Below are 22740 nucleotides of genomic sequence, written 5' to 3'. Positions count from 1 at the left end.
AATACCCAGAGTTACCCACTAGCAGTCTCCAGTCTAGCTGTTCCACAATGGGGTGTACCGCCTCCATCTGGGAAAGTGCCTTACGGTACCCAGGGCTACCTAGGTCTGCAAAGGCCACTTCAGGGCTGGACCACCCTCCTTCAGGACCCAAGGTTACTGGAAGACTATAGACACTGACTCAGGAGGGATGATGGCTGAATCCCTTCCTTTGGACTCAATTTTCCCATCTGCAAAATGAGGAATTTCCAACTATGCTCTAAGAGCCCTCCTGGCTCTGACATTCTCTGTTCTAAAGGCCCTCCCAGCTCTGACGTTCTATGTTCTAAGGGCCCTCCTAGCTCTGACATTCTGGGTTCTAAGGGATCTCCCAGCTCTGACATTCTATGTTCTAAGGGTCCTCCCAGCTCTGACATTTTGTGTTCTAAGGGCCCTCCCAGCTCTGATATTCTGTGTTCTAAGGACCCTCCCAGCTCTGACATTGTGTGTTCTAAGGACCCTCCCATTTCTGACATTCTGTGTTCTAAGGACCCTCCCAGCTCTGACATTCTGTGTTCTAAAGGCCCTCCTGGCTCTGATATCCTGTGTTCTAAGGGCCCTCCCAGCTCTGATATTTTGTGTTCTAAGGGCCCTCCCAGCTCTGACATTCTGTGTTCTAAAGGCCCTCCCAGCTCTGACTTTCTGTGTTCTAAGGGTCCTCCCAGCTCTGACATTCTGTGTTCTAAGGGCCCTCCCTGCCCTTACATTCTGTGTTCTAAGGGCCCTCCCAGTTCTGACATTCTGTGTTCCAGTCTAGTCCTGATATTTTCTAAGAATCTTTTCAACTCTACGTGCATCTTCATGCATCTCATATGCATCTTCTCTTTGCCTGCCTTGATGTTCTAAGGTCTAAATTTAAACCCAGCCCCCCACATTCCCTTCTAGGAACTCCACGGTGGCAAGTACCAGTTGGCTTAGGACCAGTTTCAGAGAACACAAGGCCAGGGGCCATCAGGAGGGCCAAGAGCAGCCAGGGAGAGAAAAGGAGGCTTTCCCCACCCTTAGGGGCCCTCCAAAGTGCTGTATGCGGGAGCCTGGCCTCCTCTCTGGCTTCCCGTGGGGAAGGAGTCAGAGCAGGTTGATCTCGTCCAGGTAGCGGGCAAGCACTGAGTCCCGGACATCCTTGAAGACCTTCCGGATGTTGTGGGTGTCCGTGGCACAGGTGTAGTGGCTAAAAAGACGCCTTGAGCGGGAGTTCTTCCTCGTCGAGCCTTTGGCATCCCCGGAGCCAGTGTATATTCCGGTGTACATATCTAAGATGAACTGCTTAGCTGCTTCGGCATCCTGCTTGGGGCCTGATGAGGGGGAGGAAAGGAACAGTAAAAGACATGCCCAAACATGGTGGCCGGAGGAGTGTCTCGGGGTCTCCACGAGCTGCCACAAGAGCAAAAGAGGAAGTGGGACCAACCCCCCCTGCTCCCCAGCTGAGGCTGGAGTCTGGCCAGTTAGTCCCCCTTCCTGTCTGGGGTCTAGTTTCCTCAAATCGGGAACCAGAGAGCCTAGCTGGGAGGAGGACAGGATGTGTGCTCTGCAGTGGGGGTGGGGAGCTGCCTTCACAACCCTTTCCCTGGGTGGGGGGTCAGCAGGGAGTAACTGTACGACGCTCTCCTGGTTCTGTTCTCTTCACTATGCATCGGTTCATGTAAGTGAGGGCCATGCTAGGATTTTAGAGCTGAAAAGCAATTAAGGGATTGAATCCATTCCTCCTAGTTTAGGAAGACGAGGCCCAGAGGGAAGAGAGACAGACAGTCTGTTGCACGTTTATAGAGGGTCTGTCCTGGGAGGGAGGAGGAAGGAAGAGGGGTCCGGGTACCCTAGTAGGTGGGCAAAAGACCAGGGCTCTAGGGATTTAGCTCCTAGCCACTGGTGATACCTCAGGGAAGCTGTTTCCCCTTCTCTAGACCTCACACGCCCCATCCGTCTGTAAACTAAAGGAGGTAGACCTGGTTAGCCCTTGGTTGTCCCTTCCCACCCTCAGACTGCATGAAACGAACATGGATCGAGCGCAGATAAAGCGGGGCCACCCCCCAATCGAGGATGAGAATGACTTATGGCCAGGATCTCCCCACATCCCTCCGCATGCAGAATGACAAATAGGGCAGCCTGGAGAGAAATCCACGATCCCTCGGGGCCAAGGTCAGGAATCACTCACCAGGGAAGCTGGGGAAATAGGTGACCAGGTGGGAGGTGGGGATCTTCTCCTCCAGGATGTCTGTCTTGTTAAGGAAGAGGATGACAGAGGTGTTCTTAAACCAGGGCAGCTCCAGAATGGTGCCGAACAGAGCCAGGCTCTCTTTCATCCGGTTCTGGGGAGGGGAAGGCATCACGGGGGAATGGTCATTCGATACAATAAGAACTCAGAAGGCCTTCTAATCCAACCAGCCTCTGTCATTTGCTGCTTATGGAATGTTGTAAAAATGAAAAGGTTGGACTGTATGTCTTCTAAGTTCCCTTCTAACTCAACATCTAGGGTCCCTCTATGGCCATCCACCTTCACTCAAAGATTGCCAATAACAAGGAAGTGACTAATCCTCCGAGCTTTTAGTCCCTCCTTCCTCCAAAAAACATTACCCTTTATTTATATTTTGCATAAAATTGTATATAGGCAGCTAGGTGGCACAGTGGATAGAACACCAGCTTTGGAATCAGGAAGACTCATTTTCATGAGCTCAAATCTGGCCTCAGACGCTTACTAGCTGTGTGACCCTGGGCAAGTCACTTCACCTTGTTTGCTTCAGGTTCCTCATCTGTAAAATGATCTGGAGAAGGGAATGGCAAACCATTCCAGTGTCTCTGCCAAGAAGACCCCAAATAGGGTCTCATAGAGTTGAACGTGACACAGCAACAAACAAACTTATGTGTGTCCCTGTTGCTTCTCTCAATAGAACGCTAGATCTCTGAGGGGAGGGACTTCCATCTTTGTCTTTGGTATCCCCAGAACCTAGCGAAGCATCTAGGTCATAGCAGATGCTTAATAAATGCTTATAGACTGGCCAATTGACGGCAATCCTTCTTCCCCATGACAATCCTTCAAATATTTGAAGATGGTGTTCAATCTCCCCCACACCTCCAGACAAATAAATAGCTTCATTTCTTTCAGATTACAATCACCAGGAATGAAATGGTCTCTATTCCCTTCCCCATCCTGGTCACCTTCCTTTGGAGGCATCTGGCCACGGAGTTGAGAACCCGTGTTAAATCTTATTTCTGGTGATTGCTGTCAGAGAGACCTTGGGCAAGTCACTTCACCTCCATGGTCCTCAGTTTCCTCATGTGTAGGATTTGAAGTCCCTTCCAGCTCTATCTACACCTATTACCCTATGATTCTCCAATTTGCCAATGCCTTTCCTTTTCTTTGATCAATATTGATTGCATCTGATTGGTCTGACAAGGTCAAGCTTTTATCAAGCTCCTACTATGTGCAAGGCAAAATGAAAAATGGCCCCTGCCTTCAAGGAATTGACATTCTGACCAAAGGAGAGGACAATAGTTGTGAGTGACTGCGTGATAAGGGGGTCTGTCCCTGTACAAGTAAGTACTGGTGTGTCTTAGGATATGGGGGCAACTACTTTTGTGCATTGTGTGTGTCTGATTGTATCTGTGCTTGGGATTATTCATCTATACTTTCAGGCTCTCCAGTCCCACTGGTCACCAGCACAGATTCTATGTAGACCCCGTAAGACTTTGGATGTGATCTTGAAGAGTTGCCAGAGGCCGAGGCTATTTCTTACCTATCAGCCAACCTGGATTCAGACATAAGCTTCTCTGAACTTGGTGACAGTAAGCCTGTCCCTGGGCTCATACTCAAAGCCTTTCCAGATTAATAAGACTTGGAGACCTGGTGCCCTGCTGGCATAGCCATCTAGAGCCCAGGGTCCCCTCTATGCTATGGAGGGATACTTCAGTGCAGATGTATAAACTATAGGATTCTTTGATTGCATATCCCTAAGAGAGAAAAAGTTGGGGGCATGCACCCTACTATGTGTATATTCACCTATTTATAAATTACATGCATGTGCTGCTGTACTAATAATTATGCACATTATAAAATTTACCCAAAAATAAACATCTCAGACAATGAAATGAGATAAAATCATGTTTGATAGTAAAGTCAGCAGGAGGCCGCTAGAGAAGAGGGATGGATGACCTGGCCAGACCTACCTACACTTTGGCAGCTGCACGGAGTCTGAATTGGAGAGGGGAGGTAGGGAGCAGTCAGGAAGCCACGGTAAGGTCCAGGCAGAAGGCGATGAGGCCTGGCCTAAGGTAGTGGCTGTGTGAGTAGAGAAAGAAGGGGAGAGAGGAGAGAGATACTGAGAGACAGAAAGGGCAAAATCTGTCAGCTGGTTAGACATGCAGTGTAAAGCAATGGAAGAATGCAAAGATGACTCTGAGGTTGCCAGCCTGGGAGACTGGAAGAATGGTGGTGACTTCAACAAAAAATAGGTAGGTTTTGAAGGGGGGAGAGTTGATAGAAAGATAATATAATCACAATTCATCTAGGCCTACTCATCCTGTGCTTTCACATTGAGAGACAAAGACAGAGAGAAAGAGAAGGAAGGAAGGAAGGAAAGAAAGAAAGAAAGGAAGAAAGAAAGAAAGAAATGGAAGGAAGGAAGGAATGAAGGAACGAAGGAGGAGGGAAAGAAAGAAGGAAAGAAAGAAAGGAAGGAAGGAAGGAGGAAGGAAAGAAAGAAAGGAAGGAAGGAAGAAAAAAAAGAAGAAGAAAGAAAGAAAGAAAGAAAGAAAGAAAGAAAGAAGAAAGAAGAAAGAAAGAAAGAAAGAAAGAAGGGGCAGCTAGGTAGCACAGTAAGTGGAGCATGGGCCCTGGAGTCAGGAGAATCTGAGTTCAAATACAGCCTCAGACACTTGACACAATTACTAGCTGTGTGACCTTGGGCAAGTCACTTAACCTCAATTGCCCCACCCTTCCCTCCTCCAAAAAAATACAAAAAAAAGAAAGAAAGAAAAAGAAAGAAAGAAAGAAAGAAAAGAAGGAAGGAAGGAAGAAAGAAAGGAAATAAGGGGGAGTTACCCACTGAGGGGGCTCCTGCTCTGGCTGCAAGGTGATAGGGAGGCAGGGCATGGAGACACAGGCCAGGAGAGGAGCAGGGGGCCTGCCTCCCAGGGATTTTGTTGCCCATTTGCTTTGGGGCAGAATAGTTTACAACTGCCCTAGGGGCCTTTGTCCTGTACATCCCCAGAAGACCAGGGGCAGGAGAGGTCAGGGAGGGGAAGGTGGTTAAGGGGATGTTGTAGCTGAACAGAAGCCCACAACTGGCTATGGAAAGAGGGAGAGGATGGGATGAAGCTAGTCTCCCTACCCTCCCATTAGCTGATCTAAGGGATATACCCCGGGGGTCAAGTTATGGCCTCCCTAAGGTTATTCCACAGCCCCTGCTTTGGAGACCACTGCAGTAGCACGGTGGTATACTGGGTTCCAATCCTACTTCCATCGATCACAAATCAAATCACTTTTCTGGCCTTCATTTTCCTCATTTGTCAAATGAAGGAAATTCTTTCGGGCACTTCACCGTCTCATTGTGAGGCTCAAACGAGATAAGGCATGTAGAATTTGTTGACAACCTCAGAGTGCTAGATAAATGTGAACTACAATTATGTCACGTTAGGTAAATATGAGAGGCCGCATGGCAGAGTGAATGGAGGCCTAGCCTTCGAGCCAGCAAGCCCTGGGTTTGAGTTCTGACTCTGACGCACCTTCCCCACCAGAGGTAAGCCATTCACTTCTCAGCTCCTCAGTTTGTGTCTCTAAGACACAAACAGATGATGGATCAACGTTAGGAGAGGACATTTCCACGCTGGGAAACTACTACCAGCAAGACCTTAGAACATAACATGTTAAAACAGAAGACCTCAGAAACCTTCCCATCCAACACTTTCATTTTACACATGAGGAAACTGAGTTCCGAAGAGGGAAATGACCTGTCCAAGGTCATAAATATAGCCAAGGGCAGGTCCAGTCCTGGATTCTCTTGACTTTCAATCTCATTTGTTCCGGCCTAAGAGGTGTCTGTGTGTGTGGGGGGGGGGGGTTGGGGGAGCAGCAAAGTTTCCTATAAAATCACAGGTCCATACCCAGCTTTTCTAACTTCAGGAAAAGACTGGATGGGGGTAGCTAGGTAATGCAGTGGACAGAGCACTGGCCCTGAAGTCAGGAGTATCTGAGTTCAAATTCAGCCTCAGACATTTGACACTTACTAGCTGTGTGACCCCAGGCAAGTCAGTTAACCCTGATTGCCTTGGAAAAAAAAAAAAAAAGACTGGATGACCACTTGTCAGAGGGTGTTGCAGAGGAGGAGTTTTGTCAAGGTCTGGTCTAGACTAGATGAAACCCGAGGTCCCTTCCAACTTTGAGATTCCGGGGTTCTGGGGAGTGTTTGTGTGACAGCGAATGATTGTCTTCAAGTGACTGCATCTGGCTCTCTACGCAAGATACCAGTGTTCATGCTTATGAGTCTGACTGATCGTGTGTGCCTGACAACACGTGGAACCGTATCCAAGTAGGCTGTGAATCTGGATGGAAGCAAGACTGACGGTGTCTCTCTGGGTGACAGATCACCTTCTGGGAGCGGGGGCATTTCAGTGCGTATGGCCTATGACAAGTACCAAGGACCTACCTAGGACTGTGTGTCTCTCTAAGTGAATGTCTCATGGGTGGGAATGAGTATCCAGGCAGACCCCTGCCTGGGGGACAGAGAATGGTCCCAGGCACCACCACCCTCTCCTCCCCTTCATTTTCTCCTAGGATATGACCCTCTTCACCTCACACCTACTTGGTTTCCCTGCCTCCAGGCTCTCCCTGTTCCAGTCCATGTTCCACGTGGCTGCCCGTTGGGCTTCCTAACCCACAGTTCACACCCCTACTCAATCAACTCCAGTGGCTCCCTATGACCTTCAGGATCCCACTTAAAATCCTCTGTTGGGCTTCTAACGTCCTTTATAACCTGACCCTCTCCCACCCTTCACATGCTCTGGGCTTCAGTGACTCCAGCCACCTCATCGTTCCCCCATCACTCCGTCTCCCAATACCTGAGGGCTTTCTCTGGCTGTCCCTCCTCGATGTCTAAGACTCTCTCCCTCCTCATCTCTGCTTCTTGACTTCCCTTACTTGCTTCAGGCCTTAGCTCAAGTCCCAAGAAACCTTTCCTCAGTCTCCTTAAGCTTAGAGCCTTCCCTCTGGGACAACCCCCCTCCATCTTGTTTTATATTCAGTTGTTTACATGTTGTCCTCCCCATTCAACTGTAAGCTCCTTGAGGGCAGGGACTGTCTTTTGTCTTTCTTTGTATTGCCAGCCTTTAACACAGTGCCTGACACATAGTAGGCTCTTTATGGGAGCAACTGGGTGGCTCCATGGATAGGGTGCTGGCCCTGGGCAAGTCACGTCCTCATCTGTAAAGTGAACTGGAGAAGGAAACGGCAAACCACTCCCATTTTTCTGCCAAGAAAACCCCAAAATGGGTCAGGGTTCAGACACGACAGAAAATGACTGAACGATAGTAAAGGCTAGTTGATAGACTGACCTCTTGGTTGTTCTCCTCCAGACACTGGTCGTATTCGCTCAGTGAGGCCAGATAGATGAGAGCGATAACATTTTCAAAACAGTGAATCCACTTCTTCCGTTCAGACTTCTGGCCTCCCACATCCACGATCCTGCGCCAACCAGAAAGACCCAATACGTGCCTGGGCTAAGGTAAGGGGTGGGGAGTGGGGGCTCTGGGGGAGACTTGTAGGACACAAGCCTGACCTTTTACACACAGATCTGGAATTAAATGCCAAGGCTCCTCAGGAAACCCCCCCCCCCAACCGTGCATACCCAGAAGTCTTAGAGAAAGACAAGAAGGAATGAGATTGAGAAGTAGTGGACACAGGACCAGATTTGCCACTAAACTGATAGGTGACTTTGGACAAGTAAATACACCTCTCTGGGACTCAGTTTCCTCAAGTATAAAATGAAAGGGTTAATTTAAAAACTTTCTAAGGACCCTCCTAGCCCTGACATTCTCTGTTGTAAGAGACCCCCAAGCTCTGACATCCTAGATTCTAAGGGCCTTCCCAGCTCTGACACTGTGTTCTAAGGGCCCTCCCAGCTCTGACATCCTGGGTTCTAATGACCCTCCCAGCTCTGACATCTTGTGTTCTAAGGGCCCTCCCAGCTCTGATACCCTGTGTTCTAAGGGCCCTCCCAGCCCTGACACCCTGTGTTCCAAGGTCCATCTAGCTTTTTTTAGAGCTAAGGTGGACCAGGAGTCAAGAGCCCTGTGTTCTGAGCCTGGTTCTGCTGATCACTGGCCAAGTGGCCTAGAATAAGTTGCCTTTCGTCTTTCTGAGCCTCAGTTTCACCAACGATAAAATGAAGGGATTGGCTCATTTGCAGCTACGTGGCTCAGAATATAAACACTAGGGGAAGAGTCAGGAAGACCTGAGTTCAAATCCAGCCACAGATAGTTACTGGCTGTGTGACCCTGGGCAAGTTGACCTCTGTCTGTCTCAGTTTCCTCATCTCTAAAATGGGGGTTATAAAGATAGAATGAGATAATACAAAGGTTACAAACTTTAATGTGCTTATGCCAATGTGAGCTGTTATTCATTACTATTATTATCTCTAAGGGTCCTTCAGATTTTAGCATGCAGAAGGAAAGGGCACATGGCTGGAGAAAAAAAGCGGTCATTTTTCGGGGCTAGCCCCTGGGAAGAAGGATACAGGGGCTGCTTTTTTGAGCTCAGGGGAGAGGAAAGTGTAAAGCCTTGAGTTGTCCATCCCCTAGCCAGCCCCCCAGGCTGGCCCCAACCTTAGCTTCAAGTGCAGGAGCCACCTCCTGTTTGGAAAAGATCTGGCCAGGTTCCTGGCAGGGCCTCCGCCCTGCCCCCACCCTGCTCACCGCCACAACAGAGCTGATTGTACAGGTCTCCTTCCTGTTCTCTGTTCTCAGAAATGTGGGTCACTGATAGTGGGGTCTACGTCATTTCCCCCCAACCCCCATGGCCAGGTTATTTCCCAGGGGCCTTCCCTAGTAGGTACAGTTCCAGAAAACTTCAGAGCCCAGGGAGGGAAGAAAGTAGGATGCTGGCACCCACCTACCACAGCTTCCCAGGTCTCCAACTCTCTCCCTATAGAGTAAATTCCCTAGTGAATATGGAAAAGTATGCTATAGAATTAGTTGCTAGAACTAGAAGAGACCATAAAATGTTGACTAGGAAGGACCTTACAGAATGTGAGACCTAGGAAGGCCCTAGAACGTGGAATGCCAGAGCTAGGAGGGCCCTTAGAACATGGAATATCAGGAGTGGGAAGGACCTTAGAACCCAGAATGTCAGCTTAGGAAGAAAGCATTTAATTCAATGACTATTCAGTACACGCTCACTGTGTTCAGGGCAGGCACTGCTCTTGGTGCTGGGGATACGAAATCAAACAGGGAGCATCCCTTGCCCTCACCAGATCATAGCTTTGAAGGCTGCTGGAGGCCAGCTCCAGGATTCCCTTCTCATCCCAGCTGAAATCCCACCTTCTGTCAGAAGCTTTTCCCAGTTTCTCTGAATGCCGATGCCTTTGCTCTGTTGATTACCTCCAATTTCTCGTGGATATATCTTGTTTGTGCACACTTGTTTACATAAAGTCTCTCCTGTTAGACTGTGAGCTCCTTGAGAGCAAGGACTATCTTGTGCCTTTCTTTGTATCCACAGAGGATAGTATTGCGCTTTGTAAGTGTTAGCTGGCATATAGTAGGTGCTTTGTAAATGTTGACTGGCACATAGTAGGTACTTTGTAAATGTTGGCTAGCAAATAATGTAAATGGTGCCCGGCACATGGTAGTTGCTTAGTAAATGTTGGCTGGCACATAATAGGTGTTTTGTAAATGTTGGCTGCCACATAGGTGCTTAGTAAATGTTGACTGGCACATAATAGGTGCTTTGTAAATGTTGGCTGACACATAGTAGGTGCTTTGTAAATGTTGGCTGGCACATAGTCGGTACTTTGTAAATTTTGACTGCCACATAATAGGTGCTTTGCAAAGGGTGCCCAGCACATAGTAGTTGTTTAGTAAATGTTGACTGGCACATAGGTTCTTAGAAAATGTTGACTGGCACATAGTAGGTGCTTAGGAAATAAGTAAACACCCAGAAACAGAGGAGGGAGAGAGCCCTAGGTACTGGAAGGACAAGGGCAGGTAAGAGATGGTCCCATAGCCAAGGTGAGCCATGCTAGTACAACCACCCCCACCCCCACCCCCACCCCCAACCATTTTACAAGTGGAGAGAATTAGGCCCATCTTGCCCAGAGTCACACAGGACACATGAGCCTGCTGGCTGCCCAGTTCTCCACGAATTGGGCAGGGGATCCTGGAGAAGCCAGGGTTGATGGGGGGGGGGGGGCAAGGGACCAGGAGGTCCAGAGCCTGATCCAATGAGTCAGGGTGGGGGAGGGACAGCTCTGGGGAGCTCACCTCAGGTTGGTCTTCTGAACAGAGAAGCAGTATTCGTTAATGCCTGTCGTGGGCATCCGGCTCCTCAGAACGTCCTGGGCTGTGGGGATGTAGCTTTCTTCTGTGATACGCTCCAAGTTGGACAGGTAACTACAAAACCAGACCTGGCCCTGAGCCCTGGCTCTGACCCTCTTAATCCCCTGGGTCCTGGGGCAATGCTTCTTCAGTCCCACCCCCCAACAAATCAGAAGCCAGCCTTTCTGTATGCCCACCACAAAATGGCATCCCCTACCCCACCTCCACCAGGGAGCTTTCTAGGACTACAGTGTTCCTTTCCTTCTCTGGGTCCTCACTGGCCCCACTGTCTGCACTCCACAGGGTTGAGGGGTCAGACAATCACTGCCTCTTTCTCCTGCCTGCCCCCACCCCACAGTGTCTGGCTCAGGGCTGTCTCTACACAGATGCTCCATTGCAGTTTATTGACCTAGGGTGGCGGTTGTGTGAGTGTGGTCAGAATCACTTGTAAAACAATGGTAGGCATAAAGGGCTTGGCTATTTATTTTCCAGGGTGTGTGGGCTAAGTGTTCACTAAGAGCTTGCCCCTGGTGGATGCTGAGAGGTGTTGGTGTCAGGTGTAGCAGGTGTAGTGGGTATGTGCCCTTCTCCAGAAAGGAGAGGAAATGAGGCTGGGGAGCTTATGGGGATACATGAACCCACAGAGACATCCAACAGAGCAGTGCTGGAGCGTCCACGCTCTGCCAAAAGTCTCACATACTCTATCTTTGTGCCCAGACACGCCCCCCACCCCCAGCCATGCATAGAGAAACATATACCACACTCAGCTGAGACACACAGTACATGTATCCAGATACACACATCACACATGAAGCCCCATACAGACAGACTCCCACAAAGTGGTGGGACAATATATTCAAACACACACACACATCACAAACACACGTTTCCTACTAATAGATATATTCTCTGTCTCTTCAGACACACACGGTGCCCACAGGTGTACCCTTTCTTTCATGCCCACAGGCACACACCTTCTAACACATAGACCCCTACCCCTCATCCTCCCCACATGCATGCGCATGCACCTAATACTTTTAGATCCAGACATAAGTATCCCGGGGGCATGTATTTGTTAATTTTTGTGATACATTGCCCCCCAGTGCCCAGAGTTGTGTGGCTGTGTTTGAGGACATACACACACACACATATGTGTAGAGATGACTATGGGATACCTCTGGATTTCTGGATTACTGATCCCCACCAGGGGTCCCCCTGGCCCCTGAGCTGAGTCTGTGGGGGTTCCCTCCAACATCCCTCCCAGGGATGTGGCCCAGAGACTTCCAGAGCTCAGTCTTCACCCCAGAGGCTGGGGGAAAGGCTGGTAACTCAATGACCCAGAAGCTGAATTTTTTCCAGGCAGACCACCCCGCCCCCACCCCCCAACACACACAAACAATCATACCCACCAGACCCTGGGTCTACCCTGCACTCACTACACAGCAGAGTCCAGCAGATGGAACTCCCGACGGCGATCATAGCACATCCTGATGCCAGCATCTTTCCATAGACACTTAATGGCGTGGGCATGGGGTTTCTCGAAGGTCGTCACTTTGTAGGCATCTGTGTTCATAATCAGGTCAGCGTGATGCTGGGAGGTAAAGGGGTCAAGAAGTCAGAGGCCATGGGGTCACCAAGTCAGGCCAGAAGGAGCCTCTAAGAGAGGAGAGATGTCAGTTCTTGGGTTCCCAAAATAATTTCTTTTATAGTTTGCCTCCAGGTCACCCGTAGCACACCCTCATATGTCATCTTCATCTTTCCATAATCATATCTGAGAACTACAGGAATATGGATTTATACTATGGGGAACCTTGGGGATTTAGCCCAACTTTCCCATTTTACCAATGAGAAAACTGAGGCTTAGGGAGGTTGAATGCCTTGCCTAAAGTCACTTAAGTATTAAGGGGTGAAAGTAAGATTAAAACCCAGAGCCTCTAACTTCCAAACTCACTGCACCAAGATGTCTCCCACACATGCTTCAGGAGATAGTCCTGAGGTGGGTAACCTTGGGCAAATATCTCTCCTTACTCTGTGCCTGTTTTCCCACCAGTCCAACAAAGGGTCCTCTAAGGCTCCCTCTAGCCTTCAACCTGTGAGAGTGGGGGGAGGGGCATGGATGTGAGGAAAGAGAGATGACCATGGGCTAGAGCAGCCACAGAGTATACCAACCCTTTCCCATTGACCCCAGACCGCCCTTGGTTCCTCCTTGCCGGGCTCACCCTGCTCTCGGGGCAGCTATAGGGGATGTGAAGGGTGTCCATGGCCTCAATCATGGCCTGCATGGAGGTGAAGATATTCTGATAGACCAGGGATGTGAAGCCCTTGCGGTCCTCTTCAGAGTAGCCTGCCCCATGGATAATCCGCATCTGTTTGATGAAGGTGCTTTTTCCACTCTCCCCGGTACCTGTGGGTGAGAGGCCAGATTAGAGTCAGAAATACCCCCCCAGTTCTCCCCTCGCCCTCCATCCCAGGCCCCACACAGGGGCTCCTGGAACTTCACCAGCCTCTCCTCTCTGGGGGTGGGTGGGGAAGGGGTTCCCAATCCTGACAGTTTATCTAAAGATTAGAGACGTCAACCTACTTCCCAAGAAACTCTTGGGCAGACACTGACAATAAAGACTTACATAGATAGGTCTATTGCAGAGGACAGGGATCAGGACTGGGAAATTATGAGACTCCCACTTGGGTCCCAGCCCTGACTCCACCACTGCCTGTGTCAGTCTCAAAGTGGCAAGAGACTTCAGTGACCAGCCCGCAGATCTGAAAAAGCATCCCTTTTACAACATAGCCATCAAGGGGTCATCCAAGCTGTGTTCACAGCCCTCCAGGGAATGGAGTCTTTCTTGGATTAATAAGAAGTCTTTCCTATGGTCAGTCTCCAATTGGCCTGTTTGAAACTTCTGCCCATCTGGCCTAGTTCTGGCCTCTAGGGTCAAGCAGAACCCCTCTAATCTCTTATCCAGAATATCACAGCCCTTTATATATTTGAAGGCAGTTATCATGTCCCTGTTGAGTCTTCCTTCTCCAGGATGAGCACCCTCATCTCCTTTAACTCATCTTCTCATGGCATAAATTCAAGGTTCTTCACCATCCTGGTTTCTCACCTGGGAATTATCCTTCCCAGGTGAGATTATCCAGATTATCCTTCTTAAACTATGGCACTCAGAACCGAATCCAGTAATTGAGATGTAAACTGACTAGGGCAGGGAGTGGAGTGATTGCTGCCTCCCTGATGCGGCCCCAGATGGAACTGGTTTTCTTGGTTGCCATATCCTCACTCTCCTCCACTACCCCCCTCACCCACCCCCTACCCCAAGCCCATATCCACTCAGTCGCTAAGTCTTGCCTTTCCTACCATCCGTCCCCTTCTCACAAAGTCACCAGTCCCTCATCACCTCTAACTGAGACTACGGCAATAGCCTCATCAGTCTCCCTGACTCTCTCACCTCTCCAACTGATCTTCCATTAACCTGCCCATGTCTAACCATGTCGTTCTCTCATTCCATAAACTCCACTAATCCAATCAAATATAAACTCATTGGTTTAGCATTTAAATCCCTTTTATAACCTGGTCTCAACCTACCTTTCCAGACTAGATATCACATTTGCTAATTCATTGAGCTATAGCATTGAACCCCCTAGATCACCTTCAGATGAACTGTTGTCTAGCCAAGGTTCTCCCAATTTTGTACTTTAGACAAGACCCTTCCCCATTCTGGACCTCACTTTTCCATATATATGTGTGTATATATATATATGTATATATATATATATGTGTGTGTGTGTGTGTGTATACATATATATATATATATATATATATATGAGAAACTGAATATTAAATAAATGTCCATTAAAGAAAGAATTTTAAAAGTACTTGGAAACTAAATAACATAATTCTAAAGAACTGATGGGTCAAAGAATAAATTATATCTTTGTCAAAGAACAAACAACAGAAAATTTCATTTAAAAAATGACAGTAAGGAGAAACTTAAGACATAAGAAACTTATGGGCTGCAGCTGAAGCACTTCTCAGGGGAAATGTTATATGTCTAAATGCTTTAATCAATAAAAGAGAGAAACAACAAATTAATGATTTTTTAAAATTTGAATAACAACAAATCAAAAACTCCAACTAAATAACAAAGTAGAAATTCTGAAAATTAAAGAAGAGATTAATAAAATGAAAACAAAAAGATCATTAATTAATAAACAAAACTTATTTTGGAGCTGGTTTTTAAATTTTTATAAAAGAGATCAACAGTTAACTAACTTGATTTTTTTAAAAAAGAGAGGAAAACCAAATTGTTTATATCAAAAATGAAAAAGGAGAACTTGAAACAAATAAAGAGGAAATCAAGGAAATTATCACAGACTAATTTGTCCAATTATATGCTAAGAAAACTGATAACTTTGGGGCAATAGATAAATACTTACAAAAAATATAAGACACTTGGATTTAAAAAAAACCAGGAATATTAGCTTACATAACCCAATATCCAAAAAAGAAATTGAATAAGATATAAATGGGCTTTCAAAAGAAAAAAAAACAACTCCAGTACCCAATGGATTCACAAATGAATTCTATCAAACATTCAAAGAAAATTAATTTTAATGCAACATAAACTGTTTACAATTATAAGAAGATACCTTTTAATGTCTTTCTATGATACAAATATGATCTGGATGCCCAAGTCAGAGAGAAATAAAGCAGAGAAAGAAAACTATAGACCAATATCCCCAGTGGACATTGATGCAAAAATTTTAAATAAAATATTAGGAAATAGACTACAACAACACATTAAAAATATCATACACTATAATAAGGTTAGATTTATGCCAGAAATGAAAGGTTATTCAAAATAAGGAAGATATGCATATAATAAGCCATATTAATAATATAAACAATAAAAATGATTATATTAACAAATGTTGACAAATTCTAGGTATCAATAATTATGTAACAAAATCCAACCCTCATTTCTGTGAAAAACTCTAAAAATCATAGGAATAAATGGACCTTCCCTTGATACAGTGAATAGTATTTATCTAAGTCCAAGAGTAAGCGTTGCATGTAATGAAGAAGAGTTAAGAGGCCTTTTCAACAAGATCGATAATGGGCAAGGATGCCCATTCTTACCATTACTGTCTGACATGGGGTTAGAAATGCAATTAAATATGAAAAATAAATGGGAGGAATAAGCATAAATAAAGATAATAAAGAATAAAGAGAAAACAAAATTGCTACTTTCTGAAGATGAAACAATGGTATACTCAGAGAACCCTAGAATTAATTGAAATAATAACTTCAGCAAAATCACAGGATATAAAGCCTATCCATGTAAATAGTCAGCATTCTTATATATAACCAACAAAATCCAGCAAGAAGAGCTAGACAGAGAAATTCCATTCAGAATAATTACGGAAGCTAGAAAATATTTGAGACTGTTTCTAGTAAGACTCACCCAGTGACTATGTGAACTCAACTAGAAAATACTCTTTACAGAAATACAGACCTAAATAGCTGGAGAAATAGTAATTGCTGATGGGTAGGTCAAGCTAATGGGTAGGGCAACTAGGAGGTGCAGTGGATAGAGCACTGGACCTGGAGTTAAGAAAATCTATGTTCAAATCTGGACTCAGATTCTTGCTAGCTATATGGACCTTGGACAAGTCACTTAACCCCTATTTGCCTCAGTTCCTCATCTGTAAAATGGAGACACCCTAGAGAAGGAAATGGCTAATCACTTCAGTATCTTTGCCAAGAAAACCCCATGGACTTTGTCATGTAGAGGCAGATGTGGCTGAACAACGACAGGTCAGGCCAATATAATAAAAGTGACAACACTACCTAAATTGATTTATTTAGTGCTGTGCCAAACTCCCAAAAGAGTATGTTATAGAGCTAGAAAAAATAATAATGAACTTTATATGGAGGAACCAAAAGGTCAAGAGCCTCAAAGACAATAATGAAAAAAGTGGGGGGAAGGGGGTCTATCAATATCAGACATCAAACCACACTTCAAAGCAATAATCATTAAAATATTTTGGCATTTGTTAAAAAAGAGAGAGATTGATAAGTAGAATATATTAGATAGACAATACACAGGAGAAAACAAACACAGTTGCATAGTGTTTGACAAACCCAAAGACCCTAGCTCCCACAAAAGAACTCACTATTTAATAAAAATGAATGGGAAACATGGACGGCAGTCTGGGGGAAGTTCTAGACCAACACCTCCCACAGAAGACGAGCTCTAAATGGATATGTGGTGTAGTTATAAAAGGTCACATGGCAGAGAAATTAGAAGAACAACGAAGAAATTACCTTTCAATTCTATGGATGAAAAAAGTCCATGATTAATTAATTGATTGAGAGGATCATTCAGGATAAAACTTTCTAGCTGTGTGACCCTGAGCAAGTCACTTCACCCTGTTTGCCTCAGTTTCCTCATGTATAAAATGAGTTGGAGAAGGAAATGGTGAACCTGTCCAGTATCGTTGCCAAGAAAAGCCCAAATGAGGTCACGAAGTATTGGATGCAGCTCAACCACAAGCCCTTAGCTCAGTGCTTGCTGAATAGAACTAAATTGAATTGGGGAATGACCAAACTGCAATCTTTTTTTAAAACATAACAAAGATGAGGAAAGAAACACAAAAGGGATGCAGATAAAAAGAAAGCAGAGCTGGCAGAACATACTCACTGATTCTGACCATGTAAAGAACAACGCTCGAAAAAGACACAGACTGAACAAAGCTCCAATTGCTACTCTTTTTTAAAAATTCCCTATTCTTTTACTTTCTAAAGGAAAAGGTATTTTGAGGACCTTGAGGGGTTGGGGGTAGGAGTTGTTCTTCATTTTATTTAATTGTATTTATTAAAACTGGCAACTGACAGCCCACCATCCTGCACACTGTGTCAGACAAATGGCCCCAGCATATTGATGGCAGAGTCTCCTGTGGAGGATTCGCAGAGGGCCAGCGTAGACCGAAGTCAAAGAGGTCAAGAAGCAGTGGACAATTTCTTGCCTCAACCGTTGGAAAGAAGCTCATGTGTTTATGAGACTCTAGATCTGTCAAAGTTTATATTCTTTTGGGGAGAGGGATAAGAGCTACATCTGGAATTTTATTGATATAGGGAACTCCCTGGTGAGGAAAGTCTCTCTGCCAAATGGCAGTTGGCTTCTCCACATCTTATAATCTCAGAGACTCACCTGGAGCCTGAAAAGCTACGGGATTTGCCCAGGGGTCACATGGCCAGGAGGTGTGTCAAAGGTAGGACTCAGATCAACGCCAGTTCTTTATCCACTATGCTTGGCAGACTCTCATGTTTATAAAATATACTGTTCTATGTAATTCGTAGTAAACATACTATACATGCAACACATACAGTATGCTTATAATAAAAAGTATTCTTAGCTCTAAGGTTCCTTCAGACTCTTCCATCCTATGACTCTGTGACTCATCCCCTACATCTCCTCCTCAAAGCCTCCTTGGGTATGATCTCATTGGCTTCCAACTTCCTTCTGCAGACTGTAGACTGGGCAAATTCACCCCATTTCATAGGCTCCAAGGGTACATGCCTGGAGTCATGCCTGGAATTTGGGAATGGAAGGTAGAATCAAACCTTAGGTTAGGACAGGGAGTTCATTGGCCTGGTGGTAACAGAAAAGACTACCAGACCGCTGTCGGCTTTTCCTTAGGACCCTCACTGGAAGGAGAGTGAAAGGGGAAGGGGTGGATGGACCACAAGGAAGGGAAAAGTTGCAGGCCACAAATGAGGAAATGGGTGGAGGACAGAGAGGGAGCTGGGAGGAGAGGGCAGGAAGCAGGAGAGTGAGGCAGTGGGGCCTGAGTCATACACTGACGGAATACAGGCTCCTTCTTGCTCCAACATTCTCTGTTCTAAGGTTGGATTAGATCACAGAATCTCAGAATAGGAAGGGAGTCTTTGAGGGTCTTTTAGCTCAATCTATCCCCAGAAGGTGGTCACTTGTGTTAGAAAACCTCCAGCAATGGGAAACTCAGTTCCTCTCAGGGTGGCTGAGATAGCTCCCACTAGGAGGAAATTTTTGCCTACATGGGATAAAAATCTGCCTGTCTGCAGATTTGTTGGTAGTGCTGCCTTCTTTCTGGGCCTGAACAGAACAAGTCAGATCTTCTTCCAGGGCACAGCCCTTTGAGTCCTGGAAGCCAGCTATCATGTTCCCCCTTGGTCATCACTTCTTCAGGCCAAACACCCCCATTTCCTTAATTCCCAGAACAAATACACAAAGTCTTCACTGGGTTTGAGTACCAGCACTGAGTACTCAGTTATTAACCATCTGTATATTTCATCTCCTCCTTCCAGCCCTAATATTTCATGATCTGAAGATTCTTTCTGGCTCTGACATCCTGGGCCACATGCTCTGAGGCCACATCCTTCATCCTTTGCGTCTGAACTCTTATAATAGCTTCCTGATTGTTCTCCCATATCCAGTCTTCCCCTGCTCTAACCCAATGTTCATATTTCCCCCCAAAGTCTATCTCTGATACTTCTCCTCTGTTCAAAAACTTATGGATATCTGACCCCAGCAGAAAATCCAAACTCCTCGCTCTGATATTCAAGGCCTCCCACAAACTAACTTTAAGCAATCTTTCCAGATTATCTCCCCTGTTCCCCTTCAGGTTCTTGATGCTCTGTGCTAACAGGATTTTACTGTACCAGTCCAGACAGGACAGGTCTCTAACCTGTAAACACCTGAAGCCACACAAAGCGGGCCAGAGACAGGAGTGCCAGGAAACAAGCAGCGGTTTAGTTAATGACTTTCAGAGTGAAGGATGCTCCCTATGCTGGAGTAGAGGCCCAGTTTATGTGCATAAATCACAAGTGGGGGAGGGCAGGGAGGGGGATTACAAAACAACTATTTCTAGGGCTTGAGCAGTTTGCCACAAGTCCATGAGTCCACAAGCTTCTGACCCTCAAGCCAGAAGAGGCAATTCTGACAAATCTAGATTATTAGTATATTCATGACACGTATCATGTCGATTAATATAAAAATCCCAATTCCCTTCACATCTGTCAACACGTTCTTTCCCAAGCACATCCTAGAGTCTTTTACTATCCTTTTACTGGGGGCTTTGTTCTGTGAAGTTTGGATTCAGTCAAAGGTTCATACTTGAGGACCTAGAGGGCCACATGCGGTCTCCAGGCCATAGGTCCCCACCCCTGTCCTAGATTTTCCCCTTTCCTTGGCATTCCTTCTATTTATGTGGACTAACCAACACCGTCTCTGCCTGTTAAAGTCCTACCCACCCCACAAGGCCCAACATGCATGCTGCTTCCTCCAGACTCCCCTGACTCACTTCCCACCCCCCAAGCCCATAATGACTGTTCCCTCTTCTCAGTCCTCAGAACACCGATTTCCTCTCTTTTATGGCCTTTATCCTACCCTGCTATCTATTACATGGGCCCTATTTCACCTCCTTTCTAGACTACAAGCTCCATCCAGGAAAGCAGAGGCCCGATCTTTTCCATCTCTGTCCTTACTCAGTCCAGGGCCCAACACACTAGGGACTTCAGAGAATGTCTGTTGAGCTGAGGAGGCACCTGGAGCTCAGACAGGAAGGGCCTGCTTTCTCTGTGACCACATGAGCTCTGGTTTGGATGGTGAGGGAGGAAGATTCATCTAGAAAGTAGGACTAAAAACATTTAATCCTCTATGACCAGGAAAGAGTGCCCCAAGACTTGGTGTTTAGAGGCCTTCCTGTCTCAGCTTCTTTTCTGGGAAGGATCCCTAAGTCCTAACAGGGATTACTAGAGATCATAGAACCTCAGACTTGGAAGGATCCCTGGAGCCATACAACATCAAAGCTGGAGAGGTCCTTAGAACACAAAACATGGAAAGTCAAAGCTGGGAGGACAAGCCAATTGTTCAGTTGTGATTCTTTGATTATAGGTCTCTAGCCCCCAAGCCTGGGAACTATAAGATTTGAAATAAGGCAGCAAAATGAGGCCGAGGTTGGTCTGGGCTTACTCCAGGGAGATCCTGCCAGGAGACAAAGAAGTGGAATCTTTCCAGGCCCCTGGGCAGAAAGACGGGCAGAAGCTCTCAAAATAGTGGGGTATGGGGAGGGGAGAGAAGGAAGGGGTGAAGTTGTGGATGCTACTAATTAATTCAGTTAAGCGTTAAAGACAGGGGCCACCATCTCCCCCTGGCCTCATAGATAAGTGAGTATTTTTAAGGATGATCTTCTAGTCCATTCTGGCCCTCCCCATATCTGGCCCACCCCTATCTTTTTGACCCTTAGCCCTGCAGCTCCAGCCTAGGGTGAGAAGGAAGAGAGAAAACAGATATTAAGAAAGGATGGCTTTGAGGAAATAGCAATGGGAGAAATCCCCCAGTCTTCGTAGAAATGAATAAAAGCCATGCTGATATAAACACGAGTGGAGACCCTCCCCATCCCAGCAGCCTCCAAAGTGCAAGGCCTAGCCGGCCTGGGGGTGGGGTTGGTGGTGGAGGTAGGGACGGTAGAAACAGAGAGCAGGAGAGGTACACATACATGGTTATCCTGAGGAACAGGACCAGCCTGGTCTGACAAGTTGATGACAGGGCCCTTCAGGGCATCAAGGTCTACCAGTTCATGGGATTTGAACTCCGAGGACCTGAGCTTAAATCCTCATGCTGCCCCTTCCTACCTTAGGAAGGTCTCCTACCCTCTCTGGCCTCAGTTTTCTCATCTGTAAAATGACCTCTGAGTTTCCATCTAGATCTCAATTCATTTACCTCTGCCCTCACTGCGCTGTATGACTGACCACTTGAGACTCTCTCTCCTCCCTGGGTCTTTGAGAGGAACAAAAGAACTTCCTAGAAATAAGGGAATCAGAGAGAGGAAAGCCAGACAACCTAGTAGGAAAGAGGCACAAATTTGGCAATTGTCAAGGCAGGAGTGACTCATGGCCTTACCAGCAATGCCATGTGGGTGACAATTGATCCTTTCACATATAGTTTCACTGTTTCATAGCCATCACCTTATTTGCTGGCAATCGGGAGCCTGGGGTTCTCTCCGTAGGACCTTGGGCCATTCCCTTCCTCTTGCTAGGCCTTTCTAAAATGAATGTACGGTCATTAAGGTCCCTCCTCACTCTGACACTCTATGAGCCCAAGAGAGTCAAGGATTCTTGCCTCTGGACCCTCCTCTGAAGGTCGATCCTCCCCTTGGGTCAGATGCCCCTGAGGCTGGGGAGGACTGGACAGATAGAGACACTCACCCAACAATAGCAGCTTAAGCTCTCCTCGGTCCCTCTTCTTCTGTTCCATGAGGATCTTATTGATTTCTTGGTCAATCCTTAAGGCCATCTTCTCGTCCTCTGTCAGGCACCAGGGGCAGCAGTGCCAGCTGAGGGAACGGGCCATGACCTTGGAACACAAAGGCTCAGAGCCGTCACAGGGACTGAGGCAGCATGTTGAGTGTCCTGGATTCCTGCAAGCAGACTTCCTACAGGAAGATCCTACCTTTCCTAACTCTCCCCAAGGGCCAACAGAGCTCTTTGGTACAGCTCCTGGTTCTGCTGGGTCCAGGAATAAGTGATGGATCCCAAGGGAAAAGGGATGGATCTCTTCTGTGCCCTCTCTAGCCTGGGTCTCCTATAAGCCTTAGCTTATATTTCAACTCCGGAGGTAGGGAGAAGAGGAAGAGGAGAATGGCACCAAGTTCCAGACCCAGACAACCAGGTTGACAGGCAAGCCTAGGAGAGATAAGAACCAACTGTCCCAATTCCCCCTTCTTCTCGGTGTGGAAGAATAAACTCAGACTTGGAGACGGGTGTCCCTTAGGCAGCAGGCGTGCAGAGGAAGAAGTTTCAACCACAGGCCTGCCCCTGGCTGTCACCCAGTGGGGAGCTCCTTCCTCATTCCAAAACCAGGGTGTGCTTAAGCTCTTGCCTGTGCCTCAGGGTGCCGCACCCCTCCTTGGCTGGGGTTCCCTGGCCCCTCTGGCTGGGAGGAGACAGGGTTCAGCACCCCCTCAGTAAAGGCTCCTCCTTTCTCTTGGGCCCCTAGCCACAGGCCTTCCCCCTCACCCAACTACCCAACCACCAACCACCATTCGTGCTCTCTCAAAAAAAAAAAAAAACCCAAAAAAACAACAAAAAAACTCTCCCGCCCAATGAAGGAACAAACCATTTCCGGAAGAGAAATAGGGTGTCAT

At 46.7% G+C, this 22740-nt stretch overlaps 1 protein-coding gene across 1 annotated transcript; it reads right to left on the bottom strand.

Annotated features, from left to right (window-relative positions):
• Nucleotides 1–767: 767 nt before the first annotated feature.
• Nucleotides 768–22170, bottom strand: GNA15 (G protein subunit alpha 15). Its single transcript, XM_036734391.1, has 7 exons — nucleotides 21803–22170; nucleotides 12774–12958; nucleotides 11991–12145; nucleotides 10501–10629; nucleotides 7579–7708; nucleotides 2189–2342; nucleotides 768–1331 (listed from the first exon to the last, which is right to left on the bottom strand). The coding sequence occupies exons 1-7, from the start codon at nucleotides 21945–21947 to the stop codon at nucleotides 1105–1107; spliced, it is 1125 nt and encodes a 374-aa protein (XP_036590286.1). The 5' UTR covers nucleotides 21948–22170; the 3' UTR covers nucleotides 768–1104.
• Nucleotides 22171–22740: the final 570 nt, after the last annotated feature.

The sequence above is a fragment of the Trichosurus vulpecula genome, chromosome 1, assembly GCF_011100635.1.
Source record: "Trichosurus vulpecula isolate mTriVul1 chromosome 1, mTriVul1.pri, whole genome shotgun sequence".
Classification (NCBI taxonomy): Eukaryota; Metazoa; Chordata; class Mammalia; order Diprotodontia; family Phalangeridae; genus Trichosurus; species Trichosurus vulpecula.
The sequence above is the reverse complement of the archived record's forward strand: the minus strand, read 5'-3'. Positions and strand labels throughout refer to the sequence as shown.